The sequence below is a fragment of the Hyla sarda genome, chromosome 12, assembly GCF_029499605.1.
Source record: "Hyla sarda isolate aHylSar1 chromosome 12, aHylSar1.hap1, whole genome shotgun sequence".
Classification (NCBI taxonomy): Eukaryota; Metazoa; Chordata; class Amphibia; order Anura; family Hylidae; genus Hyla; species Hyla sarda.
The window spans coordinates 20,874,726-20,897,352 of NC_079200.1; the positions used below are offsets into that span (position 1 = coordinate 20,874,726).

A 22,627-nucleotide genomic window follows, 5' to 3' on the forward strand; every position below is an offset into this window, starting at 1 on the left:
AATTTTTGGGAAAACAAGCATTTTAGGTAAAAAAAATTAACATTTTTTTACATATACAAAAGTCATGAAACACCTGTGGAGTATAAAGGTTCACTTAACCCCTTGTTACGTTCCCCAAGGGGTCTAGTTTCCAAAATGGTATGCCATGTGTTTTTTTTTTTGCGGTTCTGGCACCATAGGGGCTTCCTAAATGCGGCATGCCCCCAGAGCAAAATTTGCTTTCAAAAAGCCAAATGTGACTCCTTCTCTTCTGAGACCTGTAGTGCGCCAGCAGAGCACTTTTCACCCCCATATGGGGTGTTTTCTGAATCGGGAGAAATTGGGTTTCAAATTTTGGGGGGTATTTTCTGCTATTACACTTTTTAAAAATGTAAATTTTTTGGGAAACCAAGCATTTTAGGTAAAAAAAAAATTATTTTTTTTACATATGCAAAAGTCGTGAAACACCTGTGGGGTATAAAGGTTCACTTTACCCCTTGTTACGTTCCCAGAGGGGTCTAGTTTCCAAAATGGTATGCCATGTGTGTTTTTTTGCTGTCCTGGCACCATAGGGGCTTCCTAAATGCGGCATGCCCCCAGAGCAAAATTTGCTTTCAAAAAGCCAAATGTGACTCTTTCTTTTCTGAGACCTGTAGTGCGCCAGCAGAGCAATTTTCACCCCCATATGGGGTGTTTTCTGAATCTGGAGAAATTGGGTTTCAAATTTTAGGGGGTATTTTCTTCTATTACACTTTTTAAAAATTAAAATTTTTGGGAAACCAAGCATTTTAGGTAAAAAAAATAAATATTTTTTTTACATATGCAAAAGTCGTGAAACACCTGTGGGGTATTAAGGTTCACTTTACCCCTTTTTACGTTCCCTGAGGGGTCTAGTTTCCAAAATAGTATGCCATGTGTGTTTTTTTGCTGTCCTGGCACCATAGGGGCTTCCTAAAGGTGACATGCCCCCCAAAAACCATTTGTCGCTCCTTCCCTTCTGAGCCCTCTACTGCGCCCGCCGAACAATTAACATAGACATATGAGGTATGTCCTTACTCGAGAGAAATTGGGTTACAAATAAAAGTAAAAATTTTCTCCTTTTTACCCCTTGCAAAAATTCAAAAATTGGGTCTACAAGAACATGCGAGTGTAAAAAATGAAGATTTTGAATTTTCTCCTTCACTTTGCTGCTATTCCTGTGAAACACCTAAAGGGTTAAAACACTTACTGAATGTCATTTTGAATACTTTGGGGGGTGTAGTTTTTATAATGGGGTCTTTTATGGGGTATTTCTAATATGAAGACCCTTTAAATCCACTTCAAACCTGAACTGGTCCATGAAAAATAGCGAGTTTAAAAATTTTGTGAAAAATTTCAAAATTGCTGCTGAATTTTGAAGCCCTCTGGTGTCTTCCAAAAGTAAAAACTCTAAAATTTTATGATGCAAACATAAAGTAGACATATTGTATATGTGAACCCAAAAAAAAAAAATATTTTAAATATCCATTTTCCTTAGAAGCAGAGAGCTTCAAAGTTAGAAAAATGCTAAATTTTCATTTTTTTCATCAAATTTGGGGATTTTTCACCAAGAAAGGATGCAAGTTACCATAAAATTTTACCACTAAGTTACAGTAGAATATGTCACGAAAAAACAATCTCGGAATCAGAATGATAACTAAAAGCATTCCAGAGTTATAAATGTTTAAAGTGACAGTGGTCAGAATTGCAAAAAACGCTCCGGTCCTTAAGGTGAAAAAGGGCTCGGTCCTTAAGGGGTTAAGCACAAATAAAACATAGAAAACATAATTATTTTTTTTAACCAAAGTATTTTAGAAATATGTTTTATTTACAATAATGCAAAAATTTGTTTTAACGAGAGTGCCCATTTAAAGGTGTTAAACACGTTATGGCACCATGTCCAACATTCTGCACTACCTGATATCTTAGTTTATCATTAGTTTTATTTCGTTTTCATATATCTAAGTAAATTTTTTTAGTTTTTCCTATATAGAGCTTTAAAGGGGTACTCCGGTGGAAAACTTTTTTTTTTATCTATTTTTAATCAACTGGTGCCAGAATGTTAAACAGATTTGTAAATTACTTCTATTTAAAAAATATTAATCCTTCCAGTACTTATTAGCTGCTGAATACTACAGAGGAAATTCTTTTCTTTTTGGAACACAGAGCTTTCTGTTGACATCATGAGCACAGTGCTCTCTGCTGACATCTCTGTCCATTTTAAGAACTGTCCAGAGTAGGAGAAAATCCCCATAGAAAACATATGCTGCTCTGGACAGTTCCTAAAATGGACAGAGATGTCAGCAGAGAGCACTGTGCTCGTGATGTCAGCAGAGAGCTCTGTGTTCCAAAAAGGAAAGAATTTCCTCTGTGGTATTCAGCAGCTAATAAGTACTGGAATGATTAAGATTGTTTAATAGAAGTCATTTACAAATCTTTTCAAAACTTTCTGGCACCAGTTGATTTAAAAAAAAAAAAAGGTTTTCCACCGGAGTAACCCTTTAAAGCCCCTGCAACGATATAGAGGAAGATTTTCTATGCTAAATGCACCAGAATCCTGGCTCAATTTGTACCAAGAAAAGGCCATACATGTTTCCACTTCATTCGTTACGTGTCTTAGACCATTTTGCGTCTCGCCTTACAAAACACATAAAGAATATTAAAATGTATAATTAAAACTTAGTGAAACATCGGAAATCTCTATGGCAATTATTTGTTATTTCCAGACATTTCATAAAACAGCTCATGAATTTTATATTGCCCAAGGTATCATTTTACACCTCATCTACATAAACATTACAAACATTATTATCAGGGGGACTCGTGCTATTTATTACTTTTTATATTGATCAGAAGGGGCGGGTGTTGTGTTTAGCCCCTTGGGATTTATGGTGCTGTGTGTTCCATTTCGGAGACTGTTTTGATATGTTGTTTGGTATCGCTCTGTACATGGAAAAATAGTAAGAAAGGAGGTTTGTGGCTGAGGCTTGTAACTCTCACACTGATCACAGTAACTCACATTATATTAGGGTTACCACCTTTCTTGCAAAAAAATTCCGGCCATGCTAATTTGCATAATTAATTATATATGCGTGACATCCCAGGATACACATATGTGGGGGAAATTTTGTCCTATTCTGACCCCTATACCTTTTTTATTTCTCCTTATACGGCCATGAGGGCCATTTTTTGTGCCCCGATCTTCAGTTTTTAACAGGACCATTTTTGTTTTGATGGGACTTTTTGATCTCTTTATTAAATTTGGGCGTTGCAGTTAGTTACTCACTACAACTCCCAGCATGCCCTGATACAGCCTGTGGCTCAACAGCTGCCCCAAATGAAAACTACAACTCCCAGCATGTTGGACTATATATAGTATATAGTATAGGTCAGTGTTTCCCAACAAGGGGTGCCTCCAGCTGTTGCAAAACTACAATTCCCAGCATGTTGGACTATATAGTAGTATATAGTATAGGTCAGTGTTTCCCAACCAGGGGTGCCTTCAGCTGTTGCAAAACTACAACTCCCAGCATGTTGGACTATATAGTAGTATATAGTATAGGTCAGTATTTTTCCAACCAGGGGTGCCTCCTGCTGTTGCAAAACTACAACTCCCAGCAAGTTGGACTATATAGTAGTATATAGTATAGGTCAGTGTTTCCCAACCAGGGTGCCTCCAGCTGATGCAAAACTACAACTCCCAGCATGTTGGACTATATAGTAGTATAAATTATAGGTCAGTGGTCTTCAACCTGCGGACCTCCAGATGTTGCAAAAATACAACTCCTAGCATGCCTGGACAGCCGTTGGCTGTCCGGGAATGCTGGGAGTTGTAGTTTTGCATCATCTGGAGGTCCGCAGGTTGAAGACCACTGGTATAGGTCAATGTTTCACAACCAGGGGTGCCTCCAGCTGTTGCAAAAACTACAACTCCCAGCATGTTGTACTATATGGTAGTATATAGTATAGGTCAGTGGTCTTCAACCTGCGGACCTCCAGATGTTGCAAAACTACAACTCCCAGCATGCCTGGACAGCCGTTGGCTGTCCGGGAATGCTGGGAGTTGTAGTTTTGCATCATCTGGAGGTCCGCAGGTTGAAGACCACTGGTATAGGTCAATGTTTCCCAACCAGGGGTGCCTTCAGCTGTTGCAAAAACTACAACTCCCAGCATGTTGTACTGCATAGTAGTATATAGTATAGGTCATTGGGCTTCAACCTGTGGACCTCCAGATGTTGCAAAACTACAACTCCCAGCATGCCTGGACAGCCGTTGGCTGTCCGGGAATGCTGGGAGTTGTAGTTTTGCATCATCTGGAGGTCCGCAGGTTGAAGACCACTGGTATAGGACAGTGTTTCCCAACCAAGGGTGCCTCCAGCTGTTGCAAAAAATACAACTCCCAGCTTGTTGGACTATATAGTATAGGTCAATGTTCAATACAATACATACATTCAATACATACAGTATGTAAGACAATACTCACCTACCAACCCTCCGATGCCACCACCACCTGGCCACTGCCACACAGTGAAACCTCAGTCTCTTCAGACAAGGCTCCTGCAGGACATGCAGGTGGCGCTATGACATCATCACACCCACTGCATCACAAAGAAGATGCCATGCAACAGGACAGGGATTCAAGACGATTTTTCTTGTAACTTGCAGAGCCACAAACATCTTCAATTGTATCTGCATCTTATCTGTGCCCACTCAGGGGCAGGCTAGGATTTCTGTTGAGCAGTGCCAGTGTAAAAGCTGTGGGAATGCCATAAAGCATTGTGGGAACATCATCTCTGCATAGTGTTCTGCTTCTAATCTTCTGGGACCTATGAATATTATGCTTGTTTCCATTACTAGATATTAGAATTCTCGAATGACGGCAGAGTGAAGAAATACTTTTTTTTAAATTATATTTAAAGGGATACTCCGCCCCTAGACATCTTATCCCCTATCCAAAGGATAGGGCATAAGATGTCTGATTGCGGGGGTCCCACCATTGGGTCCCTCCCTGCTGCACCTGGCGTTTATTTAAAGCGTTGGGTCCAGTGGCGGAGGCTCGTGACATCACGGCCACACCCCCACAGTGCAAGTCTATGGGAGGGGGCGTGACGGCCATCACGCCCCCTCCCATAGACTTGCATTGAGGGGCATGGCCTTAACTTCACGAGCAGAGCGTAGCTGTGGCGTCACAAGCCTTCGCCCCGCCAGTCATCCAGCACTGAGCGAAGTGTGCTCCGTGCACCGGATGTCTGGGGTGCTGTAGCCGCGATCGCGGGGGACCGCAGCAGCGGGACCCCCGCAGTCAGACATCTTATCTTCTATCCTTTAGATATGATAGGGATGACCCTTATGTTTCTGATGACTGATCAATATACTAATATTAATATGCCATTGCTGCTGAAAAAATATATCTGTTACCTACCCCTTAACCCATGTACATCAGCTTGCTATCTGCTCGTGACTACGATGGAGGCCTTGGGATGACTCCATGCAGGAGTAGAAAGACAAAATATCTGGTGGACAGAGAACTCTGGAATTTCCCTGTAGAGGAACTTCTGCCAAGAAATTAATGGACACTAGATATGCTAATATATACGGACACAATAGTCAAACAACCAATCAAAATGTAACATGATTCTGATGTCATAACTAAACCTCCTTCTTTGTCAAATGTAAAAACTAAATCTACTTCCTGGATTAAACAGAACTCTTTTGGGGCAGCTGCGAGTATGCTGAGAGAGAGTTTATACCAACATTCTGTCTGGTGTATATTTTCTTATGTCGACACTTAGCAGTATATAACAGCACAGTCAATCATATTTGAAAGCCTCCCCTCGGGCCATCCCTGACAGATAGGGGATAAGATGTCTAGGGGCTGAGTACCCCTTTAAACTACCTCCAAATGTAGAACTTCTCTTTTCCTGATATAATGGCCATTCTAGCTGACATGTAATTCTATGCGGTAAATCCACTATGGAACAAGATGTCAGTGCTGCTTTAAGGTCTGACATTTGCTTGTTAATGCCGGAGACTTTGCAAAGGAAGAAAACCGGTACAATAAGGGATGGATAAAGAGGAATAAAATAACAATCACATCTCCTTCCCGACACGGAGTCATGTTTAATAAAAAGACGCAGATGTCACATAACCAATAAACATCACTGGGCACCTTATAGTAATCATATGAAGGCAAAGGGACAATAGCCATCCCAGAACCTAATATTTTGAAATAGACAAGAAAATAAAGAGAAAGGTGGGGGAGGGGGGGGAATATAAAAAGCAATAAAACTTTATTCAAGAACAGTATGAATCATCTTCAATAGGCAGGCTGGCCTACAGATTGCAGGTACACAGCCCAGGCTTTCTCAGACTCTCTCCCTGTCTACTGCACAGAACACATGCTAAGCTCCGCCCCCACTTCCTGTATTCTGTCCTGATCTAGTTGTTACTAGAGACAGAATTCCACAGCCGCAAACGCCAGATTGCAGAGAAGGGAGACATCTAGTGGTCAAGAATTTAGAGCAGTTTTCTCTGGGGTAAGGAGTCCTTTTTGGCAAATTTAAAGGGGTTATCCACCATAATGTGATTTTAGCACTTACCTGTAAGGACATGCTTAGGAAGGATCCTGCTTGTCTTGGGGTTAAATGGCTAGAATGGCTCTCTTTTTGTGAACTGGGTATTTCTTGTTGGAGTTCTCTTTTAATACAAATCCCATAATTCCACTTTTCTCCCTCCCACACATCAGCCACCCCACCCATTGAACCCCAAATGAGCAGAATTCCATGGAAAAGTCCAGTGCTTTCTAACCAGAGTGCTGTTGCAAATTCCCTGTGGTTGCTCCACCCATTGAAGCAGAACAGGCTCCTTTCTGCTCTTCATACAAACTGTCTTTTTTTGTCTTCATTGCCTCACTTATTAAGTGAAGATCCTGCAATAAACGTCTTGTTTCTGTGGCACACTCTAGCTGGGCTTTTAGCCAAATATATCGCCCTCCTGCTGTGTAGGTATAGTAGTGTGGGGTTATAGTCAAGGTGGTGTCGTGGGAGGAAGTGAGCTGGCTGAAATCCCAGCTAGAGTGTACAGTAGAAACAGGAGGTCCATTACAGGATGAAAATTCAAAAGCAATAAAGACAACAAAGCAGTCAATTTGCAGGAGCAGAAGGAAAGCATAAAAGGTAGTGAAATTGCTTTATTTATCAAGATACGTAAAAGTTTTAGACAATTAAAAAAAGGTTTATTCAAAGGAAAACCCATTTCAAGAATTCCTCACACCCCCTCCCATAGACTTGCATTGAGGGGGCATGGCCGTGATGTCACGAGCGGGGCGTGACCGCGATGTCCCGAGCCTCCGCCCTGCATCGTCAGTCATCCAGCATGGAGAGAAGTTTGCTCCCTGCATCGGATGTCTGGAGTGTTGCAGCCGAGATCGCGGGGGTCCTCAGCGACAGGACCCCCACGATCAGACATCTTATCCCCTATCCTTTAGATAGGGAATAAGATGTCTAGAGGTGGAGTTCCCCTTTAAGCCTTGATGCTTAGTGCAAAAGGTAACTTTTTTCAATCCAAATATTCTAAGACTTAATGTGCCATAATGTAGTGTCCACAGCAATCTGGGTGCCCTACTGAACCTTCATATGCCTTAAATTTTATATGAAGGAATTGTCTGAAAAACTAAGGAAAATATCCCTGTAATAGTGTCATATGGAATCAAAGGGACTCCAAATGGACTCGGTGCGCACAGATCAAGTATGAGGCCTCAGTGTGATTTAGTAAAAATTTTTCTTTCAAATAGCTCCGGGGGTGCCAATTTCTCTTGATCATCTCTGAGATGTATCTACACCTTGATTGGAGTCACCATTCAGGTGACACAGCCCTGTCTATAAATGGTCTCACAGCTAAGCTAACTAAGTCATGGGGGGGAAGGAGCTGCCTGTAGAGCTCAAAGACATGATTGTGTGGAGGCACAGATCTGGAGAAGGGTGCAATAACATTTCTGATGCACGTAAAGTTCCCAAGAGCACAGTGACAATACACAGAGGAAGTTTGGGAAAAGCCAGAACTCTTCCTAGAGCTGGCCACACCACCAAACTAAGTAATTGTGGGAGAAGGGTCTGGAAAGGATTGCAAGGCTTATATTGCTACATATTGCTCCCAAAAATGTACATAGAGGAGAGGGGACCCTAAGCAGATATCAAAATATGCCCCCTACTCACAAAACCAGGTTTTGCCAAACCTGCCTATGTTGGCTTAGTGCATAAAGTAATGGAGTCATGTCCAGGCAGATTCTGAGAAAGTGGTCTGGGTCAAGTGCAGGAGAGTCAGCGTAGTACACAAGGATCTAGCAGAGGCAATGTCAGGAGAACAAGCACAGGGTCAGATAAGGCAGCCTTAAATAGCTGGAGAATAAGAGTGTGCACGTTAGCCTTTTAAATTGCTGAAAGAGCATGTGCATGCCCCCTATGGGCCAGTCCAGAAACTGAAACCACAGAAACGGGACAGGAGGAAGGATCCTGGGCCTGGTAGTAGGGAGCAGCAGAGACATGCTGGCGGTGAGTGCTGGGGCAGACAGTATGCCAGTTGGTGCTACTTTTTTTAGTTGGACAAATTTACCATCAAGGGTGCATTCACACCACGATTTGTGCATACAGTTTAGGAATATTAAAATTGTATGAGAAAAAAAAAAACATTTGAAACTGCATACACAGGCAGTTGTATATGATTCTCATTGACTACAATACTAAAGAAAATGTAAAAAAAAAAAAAAAACGTATATGATGAATATATGGTTTGGACACACAACTGGACTGAATCGTGCCAAACTGTACAAAACTGGATAGACTTTTTCATACGGTTTGTCAATCACAGTCTATGGGTCCGGCAACAAAAACTGATACAGTCCAAAAATGGGCTCACTGAAATGAATGGGTAGAGTGCGGGATCGGCAGGGATACAGCAGCAGCCAGTTTTTATATTCTCCTGCCAAAAAATGGCTGCTGTATGTCCAAATCTATTCAACCTAACAAAATGCTGCTACAGCGGGGTACTTCATCCATTCATTGAAATCAATGGGGTACGGCACAGATCCAGCAGCAATACGGCAAGAGGTGGTTTTGAAATTCTAACGCTGTATTCACAATCAGAGATGTGTATGTACCCTTAAAGGGGTACTCCACTGGGAATTTTTTTTTTTTTTTTAATCAACTGGTGCCAGAAAGTTTAACAGATTTGTAAATGACTTTGATTGAAAAATCTTAATCCTTCTGCTACTTATCAGCTGCTGTATGTAACCAGAGGAAGTTCCTTTCTGTCTGACCGCAGTGCTCTCTGCTGACACCTCTGTGCATGTCAGGAACTGTCCAGAGTAGGAGCAAATCCCCATAGCAAACCTCTCCTGCTCTGGACAGTTCCTGACATGGACAGAGGTGTCAGCAGAGAGCACTGTGTTCAGACATAAAACAATTCAACTTCCTCTGGAGTATACAGCAGCTGATAAGTACTGGAAGGATTAACATTTTTAAATTGAAGTAATTTACAAATCTGTTCAACTTTCTGGCACCAGTTGATAAAAAAAAAAAAAAAAAATGTTTTCCAGGGAAGTACTCCTTTAACTAAACACTTCAATGATAGGGAGTTGTTGTTTTGATTGATGGGGGGGGGGGGGGGAGACGTTCAATTATACAAAGCATTCTTTGGGCCAGCTTTGTTCTTAAAGGGGTACTCCGCTGCTCAGCATTTGGAACAAACTGTTCCAAAAGCTGGAGCTGGGAGCTTGTGATGTCATAGTCCCGCCCCCTCGTGATGTCAAGCCCCGCTCCCTCAATGCAAGTCTATGGGAGGGGGAGTGACTGCCGTTACGCCCCCTCCCATAGACTTGAATTGAGGGAGCGGGGCGTGACATCACGAGGGGGCAGGGCTATGATGTCACAAGCTCCCGGCTCCAGCGATCGGAACAGTTTGTTCCAAGCGCTGAGCAGCGGAGTACCCCTTTAACAACCTTTTTAAAACAGCAAAACTTTTTGAAGCCGGTGAAGTCTCCATCTGTCATTCGCATTTGACAGTCTCTAATGAGGTTTGAGCTAACGTCTCATTCAGTGCTTATTAAGAAGCTGCAGCCGGCGCACCTGATAAAGGCACTGGATCTATTTCAGGTTAAAGCTTTCATTTAAATAATCTCCAACGCTTCGTCCTCCCCAGGGACAAAATGTAACAAGCGACAGATACCGAGGATAATGCCGTGCATGCACAACGACCAAAGGAACACTATCAATTCACCGAAGACACCGAAGACTGAATTACGCAGGAGACTTACAACACCAGGAATTGAATACATATATATTAAAACATTACAGTCTGTGCCAAAGAATTTAACTGAGTGAATCGCTTCATTACTGTAAAGCTGCGTGTTGGAGGTAGGATGTGAACGCTGCGTGCCGCGACAACTTTATGGCATAGACTAGACGTTACTTCGTTATTATATTTCCTAATGCTTAGATAGCAGCAACATACTCTGCAGCACTGTACGGAAATTTCCATCGCTTGCATCAGCCCATGTCTCCCCCATTAAACAATCATTTATTTTTTTAAACACATTGGGGTCAGTCATCCAATGGTTGATTTGAACCACCAGCATTTACTGACTGGAAAATTCAAAGGCTTTAAGGGTTACTCCGCTCCCAAGCGTCCGGAACTCAATGCTCCGAACGCTGGTTGCGGGCTTCCATGTTCACGCCTGCCCCAACGCGACGTCACACCCTTCCCATAGACTTTCATTGATGGTGACATCATGGGGCGGGGCGTGAACACGGAAACCCGCACCCAGCGTCGTTCGGAACATACCGGAGTTCCGGATGCTGGTGAGCGGATAAACCCTTTAAAGAGGTACTCCACCCCTAGACATCTTATCCCCTATGCAAAAGATAGGGGATAAAGTGTCTGATCTCAGGGTCCCACCGCTGGGGACCACCGCGATCATCCTGCTGCCCCACAGTGTTTGTTTAGAGCACAGGCTGCAGCGCCGGAGGCTCGTGACATCACAGCCGTGCCCGCTCGTGATGTCATGGCCATGTCCCCTCAATGCAAGTCTATGGGAGGGGGCGTGACGGCCGTCACGCCTCCTCCCATAGACTTGCATTGAGGGTGTGTGGCCGTGACATCACGAGTGGGTGCAGCCGCGACGTCACGAGCCTCCACCCCACATCGCCAGTCATCCGGTACAGAGAGAAGTTCGCTCCGTGCACCGGATGTCTGGGGTGCCGCAGTCAAGATCCCGGGACGGATGGTGACTTATGACGTCCTCTCCATGGTGCACAGTTATTTATCATTTTCTCCATTTCAGGGAGTGGGACCAGTACTGGACCTTTTGCCAGTAGTACATGCATAGTTACTTCTTCCTTTTCTCCTCTAGCCAATCACAGCACAATGCATTACATACTCTTCTCTGCTATGCTTTGACATAGTGTGGCGAGCTAGGGAATGATGTTATGGCTCTAGGCTGGCTGGGAAATGTGGTACTGCTGTTATGGTTATCAACAGTGCTACGAGTGGTGTTGCAGTCCCACGTAAACCCCCAACACACTCACAAACCTTGTCAATGGAGGGCTGCACTTGATGGTAATGTGGTGAGGGAGTGATGAGGGCAGATCTAATTACCTTAGGGGCAGATGGCATTAACTCCTTGTATTTGTGACGCCAGGGCGTGGTTAACCTCTGCACCACCCGAGGTATGGCCGCTGGATCCTGGGCTAGGCATGGGGCAAATAATGACTCTGATGCAAAGTTACAGAACAACCGCAGCTTTACTGAGGCAGACAGATGGAATAGTCTTTACAGCTCAGTTAGGCCCAAGGAGGTGACCGGTGACTTTAGAAACTTGCGGGCTCACTGGGACTTGTAGTGGACTTGGACAGAATGCAGACCCACGCTGAATTTAGACAGACTTGACTGGCTTGACTGACTTGACTAGGATTGACTAGGATTGACTAGGACTGACTAGACTTCACCCCTTGCGTAGCTTACCAGGCTCTGTTGTTCACCTGTTGGGCACTTGGTGATGGAAACGTGGCTGCATGGTTAGGCCTTGGGTCTCTTCAGGACACCAGACACTCTCGGGTCTTGACTTTTCTGTACTAAGCAAAGACTGGAACTCAAGAGAGCTAGCTAGCTCCTCCCTGGGTTTATAAGGGAGAAATTTGGAGGACTCCCATAGGTCACCTTACAAGTCACCTGGTCACTGACACCTTCCCTGGTTACATGACTTGGTAACAACATTTTGAGGCATATGAACATTATAAAGACAAACTCATACATAACATAAGGCACTTATTAACCATTTGAGATATACACAATAAGGTTGGACTCAGAGGACACTGAGATAGAGTCCGCCACACAGGACAGGAAGGGAACAGGGGTGCAACTCCTGTACTGGGCCACCACATATGGCAGGATCCTCGGGGTGCGCCCCAGTGTACTCTGTGATGGTGATGGTAATTGGGATGTCCTTGGTGTTGGTAGGTGATAACCAGACAAAGGGAAACTTTAGATGGTACAAAGCGGTAAGGCATGGAAAATCTCCGTGTTGACATTCCGGAGTCTACGGGTGCCGGCAATATATGCCGGTGCTATGACCGCACAGGAATTAGATGTCTCATAGATGGCTATGCATTCCGTGTGGTGTCTGCAGAAAGAATGAACAGGTTCATTCTTTCTGCGGACACTGAAAACGGAATTTCCATGCTGGAAACATCTGGCATGGAAATTCCGCTGAGTGCACAGTGTGGTGAGCAGGAGGAAGAGTAAAGGTGACTGGGGTGTTGTGATGATAGTATAGGGTCTGGAATCCAGAAGGGGTGCTTCCGGCACTGCGGCACTTTAACTGTAAACTTTGATGTACGGGAGTACGTTCGTCACACACTCACAGCTTATATAAAACTCATTGCGGTGGTGCTCAGTCCATAAAGACAGGTGCACGTGAAACAGAGACGAGAAGACGGCACTCACCATGCAGGGAAGTCTTTATTATCTTAGAGCGGCATATCGGTGTAGACAGGCAGGGAAGATACAGAGGAGGAGGGGTGACCGGAACACAGTGTTTCGTGCGCCTGCGCGCACATCCTCACGCCAGAACTACGTCCTAGCGCGTCATCACCCAATATTTAAGGCTGACGCGGTGGGTTGCTAGGAAACCTGGAATGCAATTGAGGTCACGTGACTATCATGTGACCTTCAGAATAACACATGATTATAACAACAAGTGCAGGTAAGTGAAAAAATCCAATACTAAAACTAAACAGTTAAAAACTATCTCAGTCATAAATATGGTAACAAATGAAGTGCTCATAAAAAAGCGCTATATTCATTGCGGTCATTAAGTCCCAAATTATTAAGGGCATCTAGTTTAGCGATCCAGAGTGCCTCACGTTGTAGCAGTTTATGTGCTCGATCACCTCCAAATTTGAGTGGGGGTACTCTCTCCAACCCACAGAATTGGAGATTACTGCAATTGCCCGCGTGTGCCTCGTTCATGTGGGAGATGAGCCTGGGAGCATCAGATCCGGTTCGGACAGAGCGGACATGCTTTCGAAACTGAACCTGGAGCTGCCTAATGGTCTTCCCCACATAGAACCTGCCACACGGGCAAACCAAAGCATATACTACGTATGGCGTCCTACAGGTAATGAGGTCTTTGACAAAATGTGCAACGCCCCCTATCTGGATATATTTCCCCGTGATCATGTGTATGCAGGGGGGGCAAGAACCACAAGGATGGGTCTTAAATGTTGTGACGCCAGGGTGAGGTTTCCTCAATGTTATAGTCCTACCGCCAACCGTCCCACAAGCGGCAGGGAGAAATAACGGAATGTCCACAGCAGATTTTATGAAGTAAACTTGAAGTAACTTTACTGTATATTTTATGCAACAGAATGGAACATAACAGTCTTTGCAAGAGAGAACCGTGGTTCAGGTTCCTCGCAGGTTTGCTGGGACTCCGGATCAATGAGCTTTGGTGCTAGCCACTGTGCTACTATTTTTAGGAGATTTGAGTTTCTAGTAGTCACACAGAATTCAGTAGTTTGAGCTTTGGTAACTCACGGTTTTGTGGCTGCTGGACTTTAGGCTTGAGGCCTAGCGCTTGATTTGAGATTTGTGCTGAGATGTGCTTCTTTAATGTCCAGAAGGAAGAGCCAAGAGAGCAAATTTAGTGGCTTCAGCCCCTTATATATGAGGGGGTGGGACAAAGCTCATTGGTCAGCAGAACCTGCCAGTCCTGACCTAGTGGACTCTGGGTATCACATGACCTAAAGGTCCTTAAACCATAGTACAATTTAATTAAAGGCACGTGACCTCTAAGGTCCTATACAGAGGTATTCCTATATAACATATAAAAAAAATAAAAAATATATATATATATATATACATTAAATACCATTTATATGAGGCAACTAGGGGTTAGCCCTACAGGAGAGCCCTATTGACATGGAGGGACTCTGGCTGAGGGGACTTTAGACAAAGGGACAGGACCGGGTCCTGTACCGGGATACCACAACAGCGCAGCAGAATCCCGTTGAATTCAGTGACAGAATAAACGTAAGAATTGACTTTCTTGGTTTAGGAGTTCTGGACGCAGTGGTACAGTCTTTCCCTGGACTCCTGATAGGTACCTAGGGTGATAGCCTAACTTGTTTCTTGACTCTGGAAACGTGACTATGACTTTTGGGAACTCTCTAGTGCAACCCAATATTGTACTCACTGAGGCAGGATCTTCTTAGGCGTGTAGCTGAGGTAACTTTTAACCCCTTAAGGACTCATGACATTCTCATACGTCTCCATTTCCGAGTCCTTAAGGACACATGACGTATGAGAACGTCATGTGTTTTACCGGCCCCCCGCAACCATCTGAAGCGGAGCCGGTCCCCGATGCCTGCTGAAATCGTCAGAGACGGCCCCGAACAGCCAGAGCCAGCAGGGGTGAGGTGGCACTGGTGCCACCTCACAATTGCCCTGATTCGTCGGCCGGATTACCGGCCGACCAATCAGGGCGCCTGCTGCGGGTGTCACTCCCGCAACCCGCTCCGCCCCTCTTCCGGAGGACGTGAGCGGGTGCGGGACGTGCACCCCGGGTGCTGGGGACCCCGATCCTCGGCGCCCCTGTTGGGATCGGGGCCCCAGGAGCAGCGGCGGCGGCGGCGGAGACGACGAGGGATTGACCTGTGCGGCGAGGATCGTTGGAGGTGAGTGACAGCCTCCTGCTGTTGCTTAGCAACAGCTCCCAGCATGCAAAAAGGGCATGCTGGGAGCTGTAGTTATGCAACAGCAGGAGGCAGACCAGACTTGTAGTTTTGCAACAGCTGGAGGCACATTCTTTCTATGGAAAAGTGTACCTTCAGCTGTTGTGTAACTACAACTCCCAGCTTGCACAATCAGCTAAAGTGCATGCTGGGAGTTGTAGTGGTGCATCTGGTGGTTGCATAACTACAACTCCCAGCATGCCCGTTGGCTGTCGGTGACTGCTGAGAGTTGTAGTTTTGCAACAGCTGAAGGCACACTGAGTTAAGTAGCAAACCAGTGTGTCTCCAGCTGTTGCATAACTACAATCCCCAGCATCCCCAGCCAAAGTAGTATGCCTCCAGCTGTTGCATAACTACAACACCCAGTATGCCCTTCCGCTGCCCGTACATGCTGGGGGTTGTAGCTTTTGCAACAGCTGAAGGCACACTGGTTGCAAAACACTGAGTTTGTTACCAAACTCGGTGTTTCACAACCAGTGTGCCTCCAGCTGTTGCAAAACTACAACTCCCAGCATGCACTGATAGACCGTACATGCTGGGAGTTGTAGTTTTGCAACAGCTGGACTCCCCCCCCCCAATGTAAACGTACAGGGTACACTCACATGGGCGGAGGATTACAGTAAGTATCCGGCTGCAAGTTTGAGCTGCGTCAAATTTTCTGCTGTAGCTCAAACTGCCAGCGAGAAACTACTGTGAACCCCCGCCCATGCGACTGTACCCTAAAAACACTACACTACACTAACACAAAATAAAATAAAAAGTAAAAAACACTACACTACACTACACTAACACACAATAAAATAAAAAGTAAAAAACACTACATATACACATACCCCTATACAACCCCCCTACCCAATAAAAATGAAAAACGTCTGGTACGCCACTGTTTCCAAAACGGAGCCTCCAGCTGTTGCAAAACAACTACTCCCAGTATTGCCAGATAGCCGTTGACTGTCCAGGCATGCTGGAAGTTTTACAACAGCTGGAGGCACCCTGTTTGGGAATCACTGGCGTAGAATACCCCTATGTCCACCCCTATGCAAGTCCCTAATTTAGGCCTCAAATTGCATTTACATATGCAAAAGTCGTGAAACACCTGTAGGGTATTAAGGTTCACATTACCCCTTGTTACGTTCCCCAAGGGGTCTAGTTTCCAAAATGGTATGCCATGTGTTTTTTTTTTGCTGTTCTGGCACCATAGGGGCTTCCTAAATGCGGCATGCCCCCAGAGCAAAATTTGCTTTCAAAAAGCCAAATGTTACTCCTTCTATTCTGAGACCTGTAGTGCGCCAGCAGAGCACTTTTCACCCCCATATGGGGTGTTTTCTGAATCGGGAGAAATTGGGCTTCAAATTTTGGGGGGTATTTTCCGCTATTACCTTTTTTAAAAATGTAAACATTTTGGGAAAACAAGCATTTTAGGTTAAAAAAATTTTTTTTTTTTACATATGCAAAAGTCTTGAAACACCTGTAGGGCATTAAGGTTCACGTTACCCCCTTGTTACGTTCCCCGAGGGGTCTAGTTTCCAAAATGGTATGCCATGTGGGTTTTTTTTTTGCTGTTCTGGCACCATAGGGGCTTCCTAAATGCGGCATGCCCCCAGAGCAAAATTTGCTTTCAAAAAGCCAAATGTGACTCCTTCTCTTCTGAGACCTGTAGTGCACCAGCAGAGCATTTTTCACCCCCATGCGAGGTGTTTTCTGTATCGGGAGAAATTGGGCTTCAAATTTTGGGGGGTATTTTCTGCTATTAACCTTTTTAAAAATGTTACATTTTTGGGAAACCAAGCATTTTAGGTAAAAAAAATATATATTTTTTTTACATATGCAAAAGTCGTGAATCACCTGTAGGGTATTAAGGTTCACTTTACCCCTTGTTACGTTCCCCAAGGGGTCTAGTTTCCAAAATGGTATGCCATGTGTTTTTTTTTTGCTGTCCTGGCACCATAGGGGCTTCCTAAATGCGGCATGCCCCCCAAAAACCATTTGTCGCTCCTTCCCTTCTGAGCCCTCTACTGCGCCCGCCGAACAATTAACATAGACATATGAGGTATGTGCTTACTCGAGAGAAATTGGGTTTCAAATACAAGTAAAAATTTTCTCCTTTTTAGCCCTTGCAAAAATTCAAAAATTGGGTCTACAAGAACATGCGAGTGTAAAAAATGAAGATTTTGAATTTTCTCCTTCACTTTGCTACTATTCCTGTGAAACACCTAAAGGGTTAATACACTTACTGAATGTTTTTTGTTAATACTTTAGGGGGTGTAGTTTTTATAATGGGGTCTTTTATGGGGTATTTCTAATATGAAGACCCTTCAAATCCACTTCAAAACTGAACTGGTCCCTGAAAAATAGTGAGTTTGAAAATTTTGTGAAAAATTTCAAAATTGCTGCTGAACTTTTAAGCCCTCTGGTGTCTTCCAAAAGTAAAAACTCATACATTTTATGATGCAAACATAAAGTAGACATATTGTATATGTGAACCCAAAAAAAATATATTTTGAATATCCATTTTCCTTACAAGCAGAGAGCTTCAAAGTTAGAAAAATGCAAAATTTTCATTTTTTTCATCAAATTTTGGGATTTTTCACCAAGAAAGGATGCAAGTTACCATAAAATTTTACCACTAAGTTAAAGTAGAATATGTCACGAAAAAACAATCTCGGAATCAGAATGATAACTAAAAGCATTCCAGAGTTATTAATGTTTAAAGTGACAGTGGTCAGAATTGCAAAAAACGCTCCGGTCCTTAAGGTATAAAATGGCCTGGTCCTTAAGGGGTTAAAGACTCCAGTACAGGATCTCACACCAACTGAAAGGGGTTATCCAGGAATAGAAGCCAGAGATAATTTCTTTCAGAAAATGCTCCATGTCTGTCTCCAGGTTGGGTGTGGTTCTGCAGCTCAGTTTCATTGAAGTGAATAAAGTTAAGTTGTAATACCACACACAACCTGGGGACAGACGTGGAGCTGTTTTTGGAATAAATTAGCTCTGTTTTTATATTCCTGGATAACCCCTTTAATTTGGCCCTGCTGAGATGTATTCCTGCTGCTGCATCCAGGTGGGTATCCCCTGACTTGTAATCGGTCTGCTCAACCGGTCCAGGACCTTAAGACAAACGACGTCCGGTTTCCTTTGTATGCAATCAGGCCAATGAAAACTTCTCCTGAATGCTCCCTTGACTGTAGTGGACACCATGTCAGCATGGAGTAGGCTACCTAGACAAACAGCTAGATCTCTCTCTCTTTCAACTCAACTGCTTGTTCTCTATGCATTCTTTACTGCAGGACCAGGGCTTTTGCAGACCCTGACTCACATGTGCTTTGGCCCCTAAAGGGGAACTAACACTTTTCTTCCTGTGTAAAGTGCAGTGAGTGTGTTGTGCATTAACCTTTTTGTTGCCTTGTAGGGTCAGCTTAACTGGAAAAATATATGAGATATATATATATATATATATATATATATATATATATATATATATATGGCAATTGTTGTGTTTATGTGCTACCCAAAGTTTTACTCGTTGTGGGACATTACAATTGTGCTGGTAAAAGAGCACTGAACAGGTTTGCACTGAGCTGGGATGATAATTATTTAAGCCGTACACTACTATAGATGGCATCCAAGCGATAAGAGGTTACTGATGCTCTGGATTTTTGCAAGGTACTATGTGAACAGAAATGAACCCCTTATGTAAAACAAAAATAGATAAACAGAAACACAGCCGCACATCCACCATTTGTATTTTGATCTACTTGTTTCTAAGCATAATTTCAATAACTAACAGGTTGTTATTATACATTTTGATCAAAAAGTACAAGCCCACACACCACGTCAAGGCCGCCTAGTCAGAGTGGGTCCCTTACCTAACACTGGCATAGCACAGGGCGTTTACCACTGCCTCTGTGACACCAAGGCCACAGGGGGAACGACCCAGTGGCCATGCAGCCCCACTGCTGCCCGACCAAGCCCCCGGCTCTGGGCCACATCACTCCACAGACAAAGCATCACAGCAACAATGGCCGTCACAGAACACCCACCGGTGTGAAACCTACCTTGTGCTCCCTACCAGAGGGAGAATGGTTGGAGGAAACCCATATTCGGTCTCCTGCTTGGTCGGGCAGCAGTGGGGCTGCCTCGCCTCTGGGTCATTGGCAGTGGTCGCCCCTCAGCACTAAACCAGTGTCAGGTTAGGGACCCACTCTGACTAGGTGGCCTTGACTTGGCGAGTGGGCTTTGTACTTTTTGATCAAAATGTCTACTAACAACCTGTTAGTTTTTGAAATTATGCTGAGTAGCAATTAGATCAAAATACAAATGGTGGAGTAGCGAAACAATTGTTGCCTTTTCATTCATTTTCACCTGCAATAAATCTTCAGACTGGGATCTGTGTGCCTTAGTGCTGTGTTTCTTCCACATTGCATAATATATATAGTAAAATAAAATAAAAACATCACCAAGAATCCTTTCAAAATATGTTTAACCAAAAAACTTGCTTTAAACATTAGGTCATTTTCTGATGACACATTTCTTTTTAATTTCCCCACAGCGCCACCACAGGAGAAATAAAGCATTGCACAATGCTCTTTCCCATCAATGTGATGTTTGAGGAGGTGGTACTCTTTGTAACTTCTTTCTACTGTGACCATGAGATGAAGATACCGAGCAAACAATCACCTCTATCCTCTGGAGGGATTATTTGGTAGGGCTCTGACCTCCAGGACTCCCCTTCCCTGTTTAGAGAGACACAATCGATTTTTGCCTGATACTACAGCTTTCCCCTCCATTTCTCACACAATACCCATATGAACTCTGAAAATTTAGAAAAGCTAAAAAAAAGGGACACTCCCTAGTGTAGTATTTTGAGGTGGTGTCATACTAACCTTTTTTGGTTGTGCAATAGGACAGGTATAACACTATGGTGGGCTTGGGGTAAAGGAAGTTAGTACAGTCTGCTGCTCAACGACAGCTATCCGTGTCCCTGGGGGTACGGAATATAGAATGGAGGCAAACGAAAGAAGAAAAAATGGGATATTGATAGAGTGCTACTGTTTATACAAGTATAATCAAAATGCCACAGGTGTACAGGACAATTTATTCACAAACAGTTACTGGACAACACGTTTTGGTGCTAACTGGCGCCTTCCTCAGGTCCACAAGGAGTTAAGACTTCTGATGTGGTTTCCTGATGATGTTGCCACACAGGTAACTGCATCAGGACGCCCAAGTCTTAAAGTGTACCTGTCGTCAACAAAAACCTTTTATATAATGTAGATAATACCATTATATGTATATTTGTAATATACATTGGTTAAAAAAAAATGTGTATATTTTTGTCCCGGCAGCTAACGCCTGTGTGTCTCTATGAGGAGTCCAAATACAGGAAGTGAGGATGGACAAGCAGGGCTCTGTACACTGAGGACAAGCAGGGCTCTGTACACTGAGGACAAACAGGGCTCTGTTACATGCACGGGCTCACCCATGTGGGCTTCAACTTTGGCGTTTTTTCGGACCTTTTTAAATTCTTTTTGGGACTTTAGCAATCCAGAAAAGGGTTGGAGTTAGCTTTTTCTAATTACATTTTGTAGGTGACCATTAAAAAAAATAAATAAAAAAAGATACAGTAGAGATGGAAAAATTTGTAGCTAATGAAATTTAGATTTTTTCAAACAGGGACCAATTTATGTGAGCAGACAGGGACCTAAAAATTTAGCCAACAATATAAAAAATGTATTAAGGGGCCATGTAATTGTAAAAATAATATATTTATATATATTTTTTTAATATTAATTTTGTGAAACTTTTTATTAATAAGTTATTTTAAAGGGGTACTCCTGTGGAAAACTTTTTTTTTTTTTTAATCAACTGGCTCCAGAAAGTTAAACAGATTTGTAAATCACTTCTATTAAAAAAATCTTAATCCTTCCAGTAATTTTTAGGGGCTGTATACTAAAGAGAAATCCAAAAAGAAATGCATTTCCTCTGATGTCATGACCACAGTGCTCTCTGCTGACCTCTGCTATCCATTTCAGGAACTGTCCAGTGCAGGAGAAAATCTCCATAGCAAACATATGCTGCTCTGGACAGTTCCTAAAATGGACAGCAGAGGTCAGCAGAGAGCACTGTGGTCATGACATCAGAGGAAATGCATTTCTTTTTTGGATTTCTCTTTAGTATACAGCCCATAAAAAGTACTGGAAGGATTAAGATTTTTTAATAGAAGTGATTTACAAATCTGTTTAACTTTCTGGCACCAGTTGATTTAAAAAGAAAAGTTTTCCACGGGAGTACCCCTTTAATTATATGTTTAACCTCTTAAGGACCCAGGACGTACGGGGACATCCCCGCACCCTGGGCTTTAAGGACCCAGGACATCCCCGTACGTCCTGGCGTTTTCCGGTCCCTGCCGCTCGCCGGGCAGGGATCGGAACCGGATGCCTGCTGAAATCCTTTAGCAGGCATCCAGCGCAAACGCCGAGGGGGGCCATGTAGGCCCCCCATGTCGGCGATCGCCGCAAATCGCAAGGGAAATCGCCCTTGCGATCTGCGGCGATACCGGGCTGATCGGGTCTCTGGGACCCGATCGCCCGGTAATTTTGCATGATCCCGGCTGTCACAGACAGCCAGGACCATGCTGAAGACTAGGAGCGAGGTGGCAAGCCTGCCACCTCCTCCTATTCCCTGCGATCCGTCTGTTAGTTAACCGACCAATCGCAGGGGGGGGGCGGTTACTTCCCCCCACCCTGCCCGGCCCCTTGAAGTCCGGAGAGGACGTGAGGAAGACCGGAGGACGCGGCGGGGGACGGGGGAGTGCTGGGGACCGGCCCCGGTACTTACCTCGTCCCTGAAGACCCGGATCCCTGCGATGAAGACGGCGGCGGCGACAGGTGAGTTGATCTTCAGCCGCGGTCGGGCCCTTTAGAGCAATGCACGTCGCTGTAAAGCGACATGCATTGCTGTAATGGGACCCTGTATACTTCAACTCCCAGCATGCCCAGACAGCCCTTGGCGTCTGGGTATGCTGGGAGTTGCAGTTTTGCAACATCTGGAGGTCCACAGTTTTGGAACCACTGTGCCCTTCCAGATGTTGCAAAACTACACATCCTCAGCATGCCCTTACTGTCCAGGCATGCTGGGAGTTGTAGTTCTGTAACATCTGGCCCCTCAGATGTTGCAGAACTACAACTCCCAGCATGCCTGGACAGTTTTGTCATACTGGGAGTTGTAGTTTTGCAACATCTGGAAGGGCACAGATTAGGAACCACTGTATTAGTGGTCTGCAAACTGTAGTCCTCCAGATGTTGCAAAACTACAACTCCAAGCATGCTGGGAGTTGTAGTTCGGCA

At 44.1% G+C, this 22,627-nt stretch overlaps 1 protein-coding gene and 1 long non-coding RNA gene across 3 annotated transcripts in view; one reads left to right on the forward strand and one right to left on the reverse strand.

The window, feature by feature from the left end:
* Positions 1-10,353, forward strand: part of LOC130297036 (uncharacterized) — a 44,249-nt gene extending 33,896 nt beyond the window's left edge. Inside the window, exon 3 of the long non-coding RNA XR_008849372.1 lies at positions 10,192-10,353. This is a non-coding gene — a long non-coding RNA (uncharacterized LOC130297036). The remainder of the gene's footprint in view (positions 1-10,191) is intronic.
* Positions 1-13,155, reverse strand: part of LOC130297035 (vasoactive intestinal polypeptide receptor 1-like) — a 173,035-nt gene extending 159,880 nt beyond the window's left edge. Inside the window, exon 1 of one of the 2 annotated variants that reach the window (XM_056549209.1) lies at positions 12,994-13,155. In XM_056549209.1, coding sequence (XP_056405184.1) covers positions 12,994-12,996 — 3 coding nt within the window. In that variant the 5' untranslated portion in view covers positions 12,997-13,155. Of the gene's footprint in view, positions 1-4,480; positions 4,674-12,993 lie in introns of those variants that run through there. The other variant, XM_056549210.1, reaches the window with a different exon arrangement.
* Positions 13,156-22,627: the final 9,472 nt, after the last annotated feature.